The following is a 13687-nucleotide window of genomic DNA, read 5'->3' on the forward strand; positions in this document are numbered from 1 at the left end:
TGGGGGCTGGTGCCCATACAGACAAGTAGGCGCACACATGAATAAAATGAATAAAATGAATATGTAAGTGAATAAATCGCCATCCCAAAACTCTGTAAGCCAGAGACAGGAGGACCTCTGGGGCTTTCTAGCCACTAGCGTAGTTCCAGGTTCAGTAAGACTCCATCTCAAATAAATAAGGCAGAGAATGAGAGAGTAGAACAGCCTAATGTCCCCAACCTGCCTCTGCACTCACCCACACCACGTGCACACACACACACACACACACACACACACACACTTATTGCATGCACGCATTCACGCGTGTTCGAATGCATCCCCACTGCAGCTAAATCAAAATGTAGGCAATTAGCCTCTGATATTTGAACAAATTCTTCTTTAAGAGGAAAAAACATGGAATTCAACTCTATTCCTGTTCTCTGCGTTTGTCTTTGTGAATATTTCTGTGTGTCAAAGCTACCCACTGACATTCGATTCTGTACTTCAGCTTCCGAGTTCTGGAGATCTGTGGAGCGTTCACGTAGACTTCGACACCAAACGCATGGACCCATGGGAACGAATCATCCCCACCTTCAAGTACAGCAGGGAGGTCCCATTCTTTGAGATGCTGGTCCCAACAACAGACACGGTGCGCTACGGCTATCTAATGGAAAAGCTGCTGGCCGTCCGCCATTCGGTGCTGTTTACGGGAACAACCGGAGTTGGCAAGGTAGGAGCATCCGAAGTGCTGTCAAAATGACGGCGCTGTGGAGTTAGGGTCCTCAGCATCAGGACTAACAGTATTTCCCAGGAGTCGGGGAAGGGTTGTTTTGCTGCTTTTTGTTTTGTTTTTTTTTAGATCATTATTACCTTTTTCTGAAGAATTTCACTCTGCAGAATCCATACTGACCCTGGGATTTCCCCCAAAGTTTATCAATTTATCAATTTCTAAATGTATCCTCAAGTTGGTCTTCTATACCAGGCTTTGCGGTTTAGGGGTGTCTGTGTACTTCTGCAGCTGTCACGTGTCACCTGGATAGACACTACCCAGGAACAGTCACAACTTCAGAGACATTTCAATTTGGAAAGGGGATTTGGGGAAGTGGAGAAGATATTTAGAGGAGTCTGCATAAACCAGGATTCACTGTATTATCTCTAAGAAATATGGGCCACCGTGAGGTCTCAGCAAGTGAAGGGGCTTGCTGCCAAGCATGGCTCCCTGAGTTCAGTCCTTAGGGTCCAAAAGGTGGAAGGAGAGAACCAGTTTCTGTAAGTTGTCTTCTGACCTCCACACATGAGCATCATAATACACACACACACACGCACATGCACACGCATATAAATATAAATTTTTAAGACTTTTCAAAAAAATAAATGTGGGTTTACCTCTAACCAGACTGGACACTAACAGATAAATTTGGTATGACACTAAGACTTTTTTCTGAGTTAGATCTGACTCAAATATTTCTTTAGTTCTGATGAATGTACCTGAAAATCAATGTCCAGAGTGAAACTGATCCACCATTACTTCTTCTATCCTGTGTCTCATTTATGGCACTGAGTGCTGGGCCAGTACAAGGCTGCTACTGAAAAGGTATCACATTTGGGTATAAAATCAATTAACATATTCTCTTTTTGTTCAAAGTCTGTTATTGCAAAAGGACTGCTGAATAGAATTCAAGAATCATCTGGCTATGTCCCCGTTTATCTAAATTTTTCTGCCCAAACTTCATCCTCAAGGACACAAGAGATCATTGAGTCAAAACTGGAACGAAAAAGAAAAAATATCTTAGGTGAGAGCCATCGTCACGGTTTTGTTTCGAGCATTCATTCAGCCAGTAAGTCGCATACAAAGAGAGCAAGCTGAGGAAACCAACTTGTCTTGCAGCAGCCCATTTTTGTGGCAAGCAGCCTGTTCCTCTGAGGGAAGCGCTGATCTCTCCTACAGGCCCTAAGCATCACGCTGAGGGCCGTGCCTCAGCACAACTTTGTGCAGAATAAAGTAAGGGGGTTGTGCTAACGGTCATTTTTCTCATCTAATATCTCACTGCGAACTGCAAGCCATTTATTTCTCCCACCACCATGCCAGCTGCTCTTGTTGTTGCTGTGACAATACCTGAGAGAGGCAATATAAAGGAGGAACTTGTTTTGGCTCATGGTTTAAAAGGAAGGCTAATCATAGCAGGGGAAGCATGGCGGCAGGGGCAAGCAGGTGGTCACACCACATCTGCTGTCAAGGCTCACCTTGCTTTCTCTATTTTATTTATTTATTTTTATTCACTTTTCATTCATTCTGGGATCCCATGGGATTGTGCCAGCCACATTCAGGGTTAATCTTCCCTTCCCTGTTAAATTTCTCTGGAAACGTTCTCACGAACAGACCTGGACTCCAATCCGAGTCAAGGATGGAGACTAACCATGGCAGCCACGGTTATCCCAGTTCATCTGCAGGCTCCGAGACTCCATGGCTCCTCTTCCCTCCACCCATGACTCTCAAACCGCAATTGATTTCCATGTGTTTAAACTGACAAATGTCTTTATAACTGGCACATGGAGTTTCTGGATTCAGTTGAAAGTAACATGATATTAGGTTTGTCTTCAGTTGGTGTTTTCAACCAAGTTTTAGCATCTCCTTCTCTTTCCCTTATTAGCTAGGTTTTTTTTTTTAATTGGTGTCATTGTTGTTGTTTTAAGTGTAATTTTCCTATCACAGGGCCAATGTAAAACATCAACCCCAAGCCTAATTAAAAGTCAGCCCTAGTCTCTGTTGTAAGTCAGATTGGCAGCTCTGGGTAGCATGTGGTGATTTTGCTAGCCCTCTTTTCCTGTAGAGGTCCTGATGTGTAGAGGAAGAAGACAGAATAAATTAATGTTTTGTCCCTCCCACCCTCCAGGAGTGTAAGTTCAACCTTAGGAGAGCTTCACTTAGGAGAGCCGCAGCCCTCCAGATGGGTGCCTGACAGCTCAGCACCTTTCCACATTGTCTACCATGTGCTGACCTCCACATGCTAACAGTGGGGTTGCCAACTGCCTCACTGTCTCCTTTGGCTTCCCTTGCTCAGTTAAACACAGGGCAGGCAGCAGATGCCAGTCTGTTGGTTTTCTTCGCTTGTTTGTTTTGTTTTGTTTTTTGCATGAGCTCCAAATTTTTATGAATGATTCTCTTAAGGCATTTTCCATGCTAGGATCTTGCCACATGGCTTCTCTGGGGCAGAAGATGGAGTGGCGCTCTGAATTAGCTGCAGTTGCCTCGGAACCCCCACCCATGACTCATCTCAACTGCAGGGCTATGGCTGTTTTCTGGGAGCCAGAGTAGGGAAGCCGCCTCTTGGGCTTCCTTCCTTCCTACTGGGATTTTTCACTGATGGGACTGGGATGGTTTCAAATGTCAAAGCCTGCTTTCCTTGTGGAGGCCGATGAGGTTCAAGAGTTTGGTATCCCTCAGGCCACACAGCTGGTCAGGGAAGAGGTCCAGACCCCACTGGGGAACTAGCGTCACCAAGTGTTTCTGAGCGTAAGGGTGAGGGACCGCATGAGATGACAATGTGAAAACCTTGGTCAGGTCGGCTTATCTCCCGGCAGAGGGTAGATGGACAGATCCAAATGCCTCAGGGTTCCCCCATCCCCAATAACATTACACCGAGGACGAAGCTTCAAAGTGAGCTTTTGTGAGGACAGATCACTTCTAAGCCACAACAACAAATCGTCTAATGTTTTCTAAGGGCAAATTGTGATTCTTTTTAAAATTCCTTCTCTTCTTCCAGGAGCACCAGGAAATAAACACGTGGTGATCTTCGTTGATGATCTGAATATGCCCCGGCTGGACCGCTACGGCTCCCAACCACCAATTGAACTGCTCCGGCAGTATCAAGATTTTGGCGGGTTCTACGACAGAAACAAACTCTTTTGGAAAGAAATACAGGTTAATTTTAGATTTCACATTAATCGGTGTGTTCGAAGATGGAAGATTATTTCCATCTCTGGAAATACTACAAACACAACAGACAGGGTAGCTTCACCTATTATAATTCTAAGGGCTAGAAGCTCAGGATCAAGGGGTGAATGGCATCCACACCCCTCGAAGACTTCCGTCCTCGATTTGTAGATGACCGTCTTCTCCTCATGTCCCTACCTGGGTTTGTCACTCTGTTTTCTATTGTTAGTAACAGTTGCACGGGATAGGTAAGTCACAAAGTGATGTCTTGTGGACCGTGGTTTTTGATCCAAGACAAGAGGCCACACATGGTGCCACATTTCTTGCTGCATCACTGGGACAGCCAAGTGGTAGGTGACAATGGAAAGATGTAAGCAAGCTCCTCTTCAACCCAGACAGGGAACCAATGGTAGGCCAAAATAAAGGTGCCATCAAAATCCAGCCTGCTAAACCAATCAGTCTGTTGGGCTTATTCACGCTTACAGGTGTGGATAACAGGTCACTTGCAGGAACGTGGATAACTGAAAAGCAGCTACAGCGCTGGATATATTGGTCCACACATCTAATCCCAACACTTGGGAGGCAGGAACAAGTGGAAATCTGGGACCAGGGCAGCCTGGTCTACATTTATAAGTTCTAGGGCAGCCAGAGTCACAGAGTGAATCCCTATCTCAGAAGGAAAAACAAGTGAGCATATGTCTCCCAAAGGCCCACCCCACCCCAACCCCCAAACTCAGCATGGGTGACAACTCAGCAAAACTGGATCAGGAGTGCCCTTTATTGCTTGTTTTTTTTTTTTTTTTTAAATATTTCTCTTTAATTGCGTACCAATTCTGGGGTTTGCATATGTCCCATGGCGTCCAGAAGAAGGCGTCTGGTCCCCTGGAACTACAGGAAGTTGTGTTACCTGATGTGGGTGCTGAGAAGAAAAACGCTGCAGCAGCAAACTACAGTCTCCTGTGAGAGCAGAGTGTGTTCTTAAACACCGAGCCCTCTTGCCAGCCTCCGGAGTGGTACTTTTAAAGATACAGGCCTGACACTGTCAACCGAGCAGCCAAGATGGTGGTTTTTCATTATGAGATAAAGCTGTGCATAGTAACCTCAGAGAGTCATGGGGTTGCAAATGGCTGGCTCATAATCGGTCCTCCAAAGAGTGTTGCTTCTGAGCCCTGATATTAGGGAGGACAGACCTTATCTTCTGTTGTCTGCAGGGTGACCCAGGTTGCTTTCTGTCCACACAGGATGTAACGATTGTCTCAGCATGCGCACCTCCGGGAGGGGGCCGCAATCCTGTGACGCCCCGCTTCATCAGACACTTCAGCACGCTGTGCCTCCCCATGCCCTCCGAACACAGTCTGAAGCAGATTTTTCAGGTGAGCCCAGATTCTAACTTAAGCAAGACGGAACAAAGGAAACATGGACTGTGGCTCCCATAGTCAAAATATCAAAATAGTCCACTGGACTGCTAGGGACCCCATGACCTCTTTTCTAAGCAGGAATCATGTGAGCATGGGTACCCGAAGAGCCCCTGGGGTGGTGTGCGTATCACTGACTTCTGTGTCTGTGGTCTCACATTTACTCCTAAAAAGGGCAGATCTCTTCCACTCTCCAGCCCTTACCTCCATGCACATTTGAGACCTGACCCCCCCGGGTCTGGATCCCTCGATTAAACCACACAACTCTCAGGCAGATCCAGACATCATCGACTCTCTCGTCATCACTGTAAACAACGAACCATCTTCCTCCTGCCTGAACTAACCTCCCCGAGGAACCACTTCCTCAACAGGAAACACACTGTTCCCTTAACCTAGAAGCACTACTCATCAGAGCATCCTGTGATGGGAAACATTACCCTGAAAAGAATGGGACATTGGTCCTGGGCCATCTACTGTCACCCCAGGTGGGGTCTTGGAGTGGGCTGCAAGTTGACAGAGAGAGAAAGGAGCCCAGGAAGAGAGAGTTCTTGAGTGAACACAGTCACAGAGACAGAAAATGGGAATTTCATTGGAACTCCCAAACCAGCTGTGAATTCCACTCAGCCAACCCAAACAACCACAAATCACAAGAAAGGGCCTGTGCTTGGCAGAATATTCTGAAATAAGCAAGTGCTTGATGCGCAGGTACCTTTGTCTTGGAACTTAGCCTTCTAAGTTTGCACATGAGAAACAGTATCAAAACTGGAGTATTTGAAAGACAAATATTGGGTTTAAAAAAAAAAAAAAAAAACTCTCTCCATTATGTTTCTGGTTCTAGGCCATCTTGAATGGCTTCCTGGCTGACTTCCCAGAAGCAGTAAAGCAAACGTCATCAAATATTGTAGAAGCCGCAGTTGAGATTTATAACAGGATGAGTGTCGATCTCCTGCCAACCCCAGCCAAGTCCCATTACGTCTTCAACCTGAGAGACTTATCCAAGTGTGTGCAAGGTAGTTTCCTCATTCTTGCTTCTGCATTTCCATTGCGCTCCACAAACTCAGAATCATGTGCACCCAGGTGTAAATGATTCAACTGGACAACTCCTAGCATGATAGTTAATCTCAGCTGTCCACATAATAAGATCTAGAAACACTCAGGAAAGGGCCTTCTTGGCATGGTTAATTGAGGTGGGAAGGCCTGCCCACTGTGGGTGTTGCTATTCCCTAAGTCGCAGATCCGGGCTATGTAAGAAGTGAGCTGAGCATATTGTTTCTCCACTTTGCTGTTTCTGCTGCCTGGCTGTGGATATGCTGTGCACGGCCACCCCACCCTTGCTCATGCTCATATGGCCTCCCTGGAGAATGGACTGGAACTGTGAGGGAAAAAATCTGTGAGAAAAACCTTCCTTCTTCCTAAGTTGCTTGTGTCGGAGTATTTTATCACAGCAACAGAAAAGTAACTGGGACAGAGAACATAACTTATTCAAGTCTCCTTACACTCCTACCTCATACTGAACTCCAGAACCTTCCTAAATCTCCAGCCCCACCCCCACTTTAACCTTCCAGCTAAGGGTGAGGAGTAGAAAGCTGAAAAATAGAAGCAAGCAGACCAGAGATGCTGCATCTCCCAAGCTCCCAGACAACCTGCCTTTTTCTGTCCTGATCTGAACTGGCCCTGTACAAAGTTCCATCTCTGCCTTCCTCATCTAAGACTTGGTTCTTACAATTCCCACATTGCTTTTATACTATCCTCTTCTATAAGATCATTCCCAGCATCATTTTTGCAAATCCAAAAAGACATCCCACTTTTAAAAATTAATCCCTCTTATTTTTCTAGAAAGACTCCTGTAAAAACAAAACAAAGAAAAAAAAAAACAACTGGCCTCTCCTCACGATGCTTCCAGTTCTAACTTTCCTATGTGTCAGTCAAAGCTTATAGCTAACACTGGGCACAACCCTGTTTCCCATAGGCCAGAGATCAGTGTTTGGCACTGCCCCTTCACCCCACCTCAGCTGCCCCTTCACCACACCCCAGCTGCCCCTTCACCCCACCCCAGCTGCCCCTTCACCACACCCCAGCTGCCCCTTCACCACACCCCAGCTGCCCCTTCACCACACCCCAGCTGCCCCTTCACCCCATCCCAGCTGCCCCTTCACCCCACCCCAGCTGCCCCTTCACCCCACCCCAGCTGCCCCTTCACCGCACCCCAGCAGCCCAGGGTGCAAGCTCTCCTGTCCCCTACTCTCTCCCTGGCTGCTGTCAACCCACTGGCATTTACAGCTGCTCCCCATCCCCATCTTAAAATCATGGCCTGGGTTCTGTACCTCAGTCAAGGTTTTGTTCAACCTCAGCTATCCTCTGTTCCAGAGAGCAGCCTCCCCTCTGAGCATGCCTCCCACATCCTACAGGCTTCTCGATGTTCTCCCTCAGCTGCTCAGCTCAATTTCCCCAACTTGCAGATTGAACGTAGGCACTTAGCCAGCTGCACTGATACACACCTTTAATTCCAGCATTCAGAAGGCAGAGGCAGGCGGGTTTCTATGAGTTCTAAGCCAGCCTGGTCTACGTAGTGTGTTCTAGGATAGCCAGAGCTACATACTGAGATCGTGTCTCAAAAATCAAGATTCTTGCTCCATCCCTCTACTACTGGCCGTGGGTATCCCTGCCTTAGAGGGACCGTCATGAACTCCTCTGGTCATGAGCCTTGATGACCTCCTCCCACTCATAAACAACACCCTCTACAAAATAAATCTCAAATCTAATCACTGCTTTCCATCCCAAGCTGAACTTAAGTGTTTTCTACTTTATTAAACTGTTATAAGTGATTCCATAAATACATTTTTTTTCTTTTCCCCTTTTCTTAAAAAAAAAAAAAAAAAAAACAAAAAAAACAAAAAAACACACAGGTATTCTCCAATGTGATCCAGGAACAATAAGAGAAGAAGTTCAGATATTTAGACTGTTTTGCCATGAATGTCAAAGAGTGTTCCATGATCGCCTGATCAACAATGAAGACAAACACTACTTCCACGTCATTTTGACAGAAATGGCCAGTAAATATCGTTTTTTTAACTGGGTTTCTTACTTACTTTTAATATTTTTTTTTATATTTTCAGAAAAACAATTGGGTTTTCATAGAAGGGAACTGAAAATGAGTTTATTAGTCTTGGGCATTCGAAAGTAAAATTTTTGATAAGTCAAATGCATATAAATATTATGACAATGAATCAAATCACTAAAATAAAAGTTTGATGGTCCTAATCAGGTATGAATCAGAAGTAGAGACAGGAAAGTGGACAATTGAAATTTTGTCTAGTAAAAAGCCAGAATATCATGTTTCCTCTCTCAAGGAAGGTGAGGGGGGGAGAGAGGGGGGAGGGAAACAGAGGGAGGGGGAGAGGGATATTGATAAACAGTGACAGCAGACAGAAGTAGAAGGAAGAAGCAGTCTGAACTGATGTGGAAGGAAACAAAAGAAGGTTGTGAATGAGCAAAAAGACAAATATCACACGCCTTCTGTCATAGGGGATCTAGGTGTGTGTGTGTGTTTAGTTATAAGCGCATCTATGTGATACATATGTCACATGTATGGCATAATGGAGAATCTAGGGGTAGCTATATTTAGTTATAGTTATATGCAGTTTGTGGGATATGTGTGTATACACATGCATGTCACACATGTATGGCATCATGGAGGAGTCTAAGTAAATATAGATCCATGGTTATATACATATGTCACACATATGTGACATGGACACAGATACGTTTAGTTAAGGGACAGAGGATTAGGAGGAAAGGGAGAAGGAAGACAAAGGAGGGAAAATACAAACAAAAATAATGCTCTACATGTATCCAAATGGCATAACGAAACCCATGGTTTCATGTGCTAACTAAAAAATGTATTTTAACTGGGTATAGTATTTCATTTCCACAGTCCCAGCACTCAGAAGGCTCCAGCAAGAGGATTGCACTAAGTCTGAGACCAGCTCGGCTACAGCATGAGACTCTTAAAAAATATGCATTTAATTTTTTAAAAAAGATAAAAAGAAGTGATGATAGTTCTAAAATGTTCCTTTTTATTAAATAAGTATTCAATATGTACTATTTAACCAAAAGCTTTAGTACTTACTAAATAACGAAATCTGGGAAATCATCCACCCAACTAAAATGGCATGTTGTTGACATGACTCTCTCTGTTTTCATATCAAGTGCAGATATGAATCTGTAGATCTCATTCGAGCGCTGCATTTAAACTGATCCCCACAGTAAAGTTGCTTTTGTGTTCTAACAGACAAGCACTTTGGGATTACAATTGACCTGGAATACTTTTTAAAGAAGCCCATCATATTTGGTGATTTCATTAAGGTGAGCGGTCTGTTGCCTGACTTACTTAAAGGCATCTGCTGTTTTCCAGAGCAGATTCATCTACACAAAGGTTTTGCATTAGTGAAGATTAAACACCTAAGCCAGGTGTGGACAAGCTCCAGTTCCATGGGCCAAACCTGCCGGCTGCCTAGGTCTTAAAATACGGCTTATCCCAACACAGCTCCCTCTTTTGTGTGCAGCTTTCTGGCCACCGTTGCCCAATGATAGCAGAGTACAGTGTCAGAGCCAGAGACAGGGTGCTCTGCAAGGCCAACTATTATTTACTATCTGGTCCTTTGCCGCAAGAGTTACATGTTTTGGTGATAGTGCAAACCAGAATCATCAGGAGGAGGTAAGGAGGCTTAGTCCCTTTACTTGGGACCAAGTTCCTGTGTTATACCGAGCTGTGCAATTCCTGATCAAACACTTCCGGAAGCTTCATCTTTAAAGAAACTGTCCTCTTCATTTCAAAGAAACTTTAATCAGTAGCCAAACATTCTTATATTTAACTACCTTTTATATCATTGTAAGTTTCTCTTCCATTCTTCCAAAAGCATCAACACATGGGCCTACTATTACCCTTTGAGCCTTCCTGGAACAAATCTTCCAATTCCCTCCTCCCCAGCCCCACTTATACAGAAAAAATGCCCTCTGCTTCCACCAAATTGACTCTTACCTGGGGGAATAAGGCCTTGGTGTCTCAGAGCCAAGAGCCACACCCATTTTGTTCGCCAAGGTCTCAACCTCACACACAGAACAAAGGTACCTCACTGCCTGCCTAGCAAAGCTAATGATCTGATAATAAATTAACCGGTCCTTCTATAAGCTATATATGCAGGGCCTCACTCCAGATGAGTATTACCACCAGACATGGGGGAAAGGAGAGTTTATTTGTGTGGAATACAGCTATTTAAAGTTATCATTTAAGAATGAAGGCTCAGCAGCCATAGATGCCTATACAAGTCCTGTACAAGGTTAAAGCTGCCGGTATTCCCCAATAGGTGAGATGCACCTCACTAAGGAGCTATTGGCAGGTAGTGGCTGATGAGGGAGGAAGAGTCAGTTTTATTCGAGGACGTGGCCCAGAGGGTTGAGTGTGCCTGTACGCTCTAGTGTGCAGGCCTACACTTGTGGACATACAGGTAGTACTGATTGGACTCCGTGGTTGTAAAACTTAATCAATTGATTAATTAAAAAAATAAGACATCATGAATTAAGAAGTGGTAGAGAGGGAGGTCTCAGAGGAGTTGAAGGGCAGATAGATATAATCTTGATAAATTTATCAGCAATTTTTAAAGAGAAAGAAAGACCAGGTCAAATACAACAAAGTAAGTAGAAATGAATAAAGCACAAGAGTTTGTTTTCACTAATGACATTTGCTATGTATTTAGTGATAGCATTACCAAATAAAAGAATAAACAAGGCCCAGAGAGATGGCTTAGTCAATAAAGTGCTTGCCTAACAAGCATGAAGACATAGGTCTTAGTTAGGGTCTTACTACTGTGAACAGACACACGACCAAGGCAACTCTTATAAGGACAACACTTAATTGGGGCTGAGTTACAGATTCCGAAGTTCAGTCGTTATCATCAAGGCAGGAGCATGGCAGCATCCAGACAGGCATGGTGCAGGAGGAGCTGAGAGGTCAACATCTTTATCTGTAGGCCGATAGGAAACAACTGACTCCCACATAGGATCTTAAAGTCCATGCCCACAGTGACACAGCGACTCCAACAAGGCCACGCCTACAAATAGTGCCACTCCCTGGGCCAAGCATATTCAAACCACCACAACAACAGAAGTTCAAATTCCCAGAACTCCACGTAAAAAGCAGTATGTGTATGCATACAGTATATGTAGTATTGTGCAGTATGCACATATAGCTAGTCCATTCCTAGCAACAGCAATATGAGAGACAGAGATTGGGTATCACTGGAAACTACAGACCAGCCATGCTGGCCTACTTTTCAAAGTTCTGGGCCAATAAGACAGAAATTGGAAAGCTTCCAAGGACAGACATCATCCAAGGTTGTCCTCTGACCTCCACAATAGAATATCCAAAACTTCACACACACACACACACACACACACACACACACACACACACACATATTAAATGATTTCAAACTCCTTTCTGCATGAATTTTATTGCAGAAATCATTTTGACATTACAACCTACCACTGGGAAAGGTAGAGTGAAATAATTTTCCAGATTGTCTGTGTGTGTCATACATCTATATAAGGCAATTGACCCAACATGGTGTGTTCCCATAAATCGCCTTACAGTTTGGAGCAGATAAGTCTGACCGCGTCTACGATGATTTGCCTGACATGGGGAAAATTGAGAGTGTTCTTCAGGACTATCTCGACGACTATAACCTCACAAACCCTAAAGAAGTGAAGCTGGTGTTCTTCCAGGATGCCATAGAGCACGTATCAAGGTACAGTGCCTCAGGCTCCTAGGCGCACTTGATCTTATCCGTTTTCATGAAAGATAAAACTTTAGATGCATTAGGAGATGATTTAAAGGCCCATAGATATTTTATACCCCACAGATATTTTATACGGTTTTAAAAAGATTATATTTATTTACTTGTGTGTGTGTGTGTGTGTGTGTGTGTGTGTGTGTGTGTGTGTGTGTTGCCTGGGGTAGCCAGACAAGGATGTTAGATCTCCTGGAGCTGGAGCTAGAGATACAAGCAGTTGTGAGCTGCCAGGTGAGGGTGCTGGAACAAAACCCAGGTCCTCTGGAGGAGCCCTACATGCTCATAATTACTGAGCCTTCTCTCTGTCCCCAAAATAATTTCTAAATGCCCAAAATAAATTTTCTATAGAATCCCATAGGTTGTATTGCTAAATATTGAGACATTAGACTTACTAATGCGTGTGGGGTGTTGTCTACATGTATCTATGTGCACTGTGTGCATGTCTGATACCATGGGTGGTGAAAAGAGGGTGTTGGAGCCCCCAAAATTGGATTTACAGGTGGATAAACCAATTTACATTGGATAAACCACCATGAGGGTTCTGGGAACAAACCCTGAGTTCTCTGCAAGAACGAGTGTTCTTAAGCACTAAGCTGTGATTGCAAAGCGTTAATCAATTTTATTTCTTTGTTTTTATTCTTCTCTTGTTATAAATAGTATCTAAAGTGATTTAAAAGATATATTGGGCTAATTACACATCTGCCTACAAAGATAGCTCAAGGTTATAGTAGACATCGTTAAACACTGATGATAGTTCTATCTGCTCAGAATTGTAACTCCTGCCCACTTACAGCTAGCTTGCTCTCTTTTTTAGAAAAAATTTTATTGGATATTCTCTGTATTTACATTTCATGCAGCTAGCTCTCTTGAAGGGACATTCCTCGCATGTGGGCACTGAGCCTGAATATCTTTCAGTGCTCAAGATACACACCACGTTATAGAGTAGTTCATGTTGTTTTAGCTAATTCTGAGTGTTTAAATGATCTTTTCAAGTGAACCAGCATTTGCTGCCTGTGACTCCTGGGGTCAAATCCTTCCTAGGGAGCAAGAACAATAATGGTACTCAGTGAGTGTGTAAAGCCATGATACATGGCATCATGTAACGGTCATGATCCCCCCTTAACTCTGTATCCCAATCTCTTTGTGAATACAGTTCAGAGAACCTCCCACCGGACTGTTTAGACACACACCGATTGGCTTTATTTCACCATTGTCTTTCGTGATTATAGGCAGCTCTTTTGGGGTGTTTCTCGTAGTTTCATCAGACAGTACCTGGAGTACCCGGCACATCTCTGTCCTCAGATGCTCTCTCCTCATGCCTCTCTCTTGACAGCACTAAGGGTGTTTGGGTTTCACCAAATGATGGCCCCGGCACCAACAACAAGGAGAGAAGTCACATGGCCTATAACTTAGTTATTCCATCATACCTAGTCTTTCTGTCGAAACAGCCACACAGGCACACGCAGGCTCATACAAAGAGAACGGTGCTCTAGCCCTTGATAGGATCG

The 13687-nt window shown here is 44.2% G+C and overlaps 1 protein-coding gene across 1 annotated transcript in view; it reads left to right on the forward strand.

Annotated features, from left to right (window-relative positions):
* Positions 1-13687, forward strand: part of DNAH6 (dynein axonemal heavy chain 6) — a gene marked incomplete at both ends in the record, with an annotated part of 168476 nt that overhangs the window by 84165 nt on the left and 70624 nt on the right. The window contains 8 exons of the mRNA XM_080932360.1: positions 488-709; positions 1625-1772; positions 3744-3901; positions 5155-5286; positions 6167-6338; positions 8235-8381; positions 9620-9693; positions 11980-12134. Coding sequence (XP_080788486.1) covers positions 488-709; positions 1625-1772; positions 3744-3901; positions 5155-5286; positions 6167-6338; positions 8235-8381; positions 9620-9693; positions 11980-12134 — 1208 coding nt within the window. The remainder of the gene's footprint in view (positions 1-487; positions 710-1624; positions 1773-3743; positions 3902-5154; positions 5287-6166; positions 6339-8234; positions 8382-9619; positions 9694-11979; positions 12135-13687) is intronic.

This window comes from Micromys minutus (genome assembly GCF_963924665.1).
Source record: "Micromys minutus genome assembly, chromosome: 18".
Lineage (NCBI taxonomy): Eukaryota > Metazoa > Chordata > Mammalia > Rodentia > Muridae > Micromys > Micromys minutus.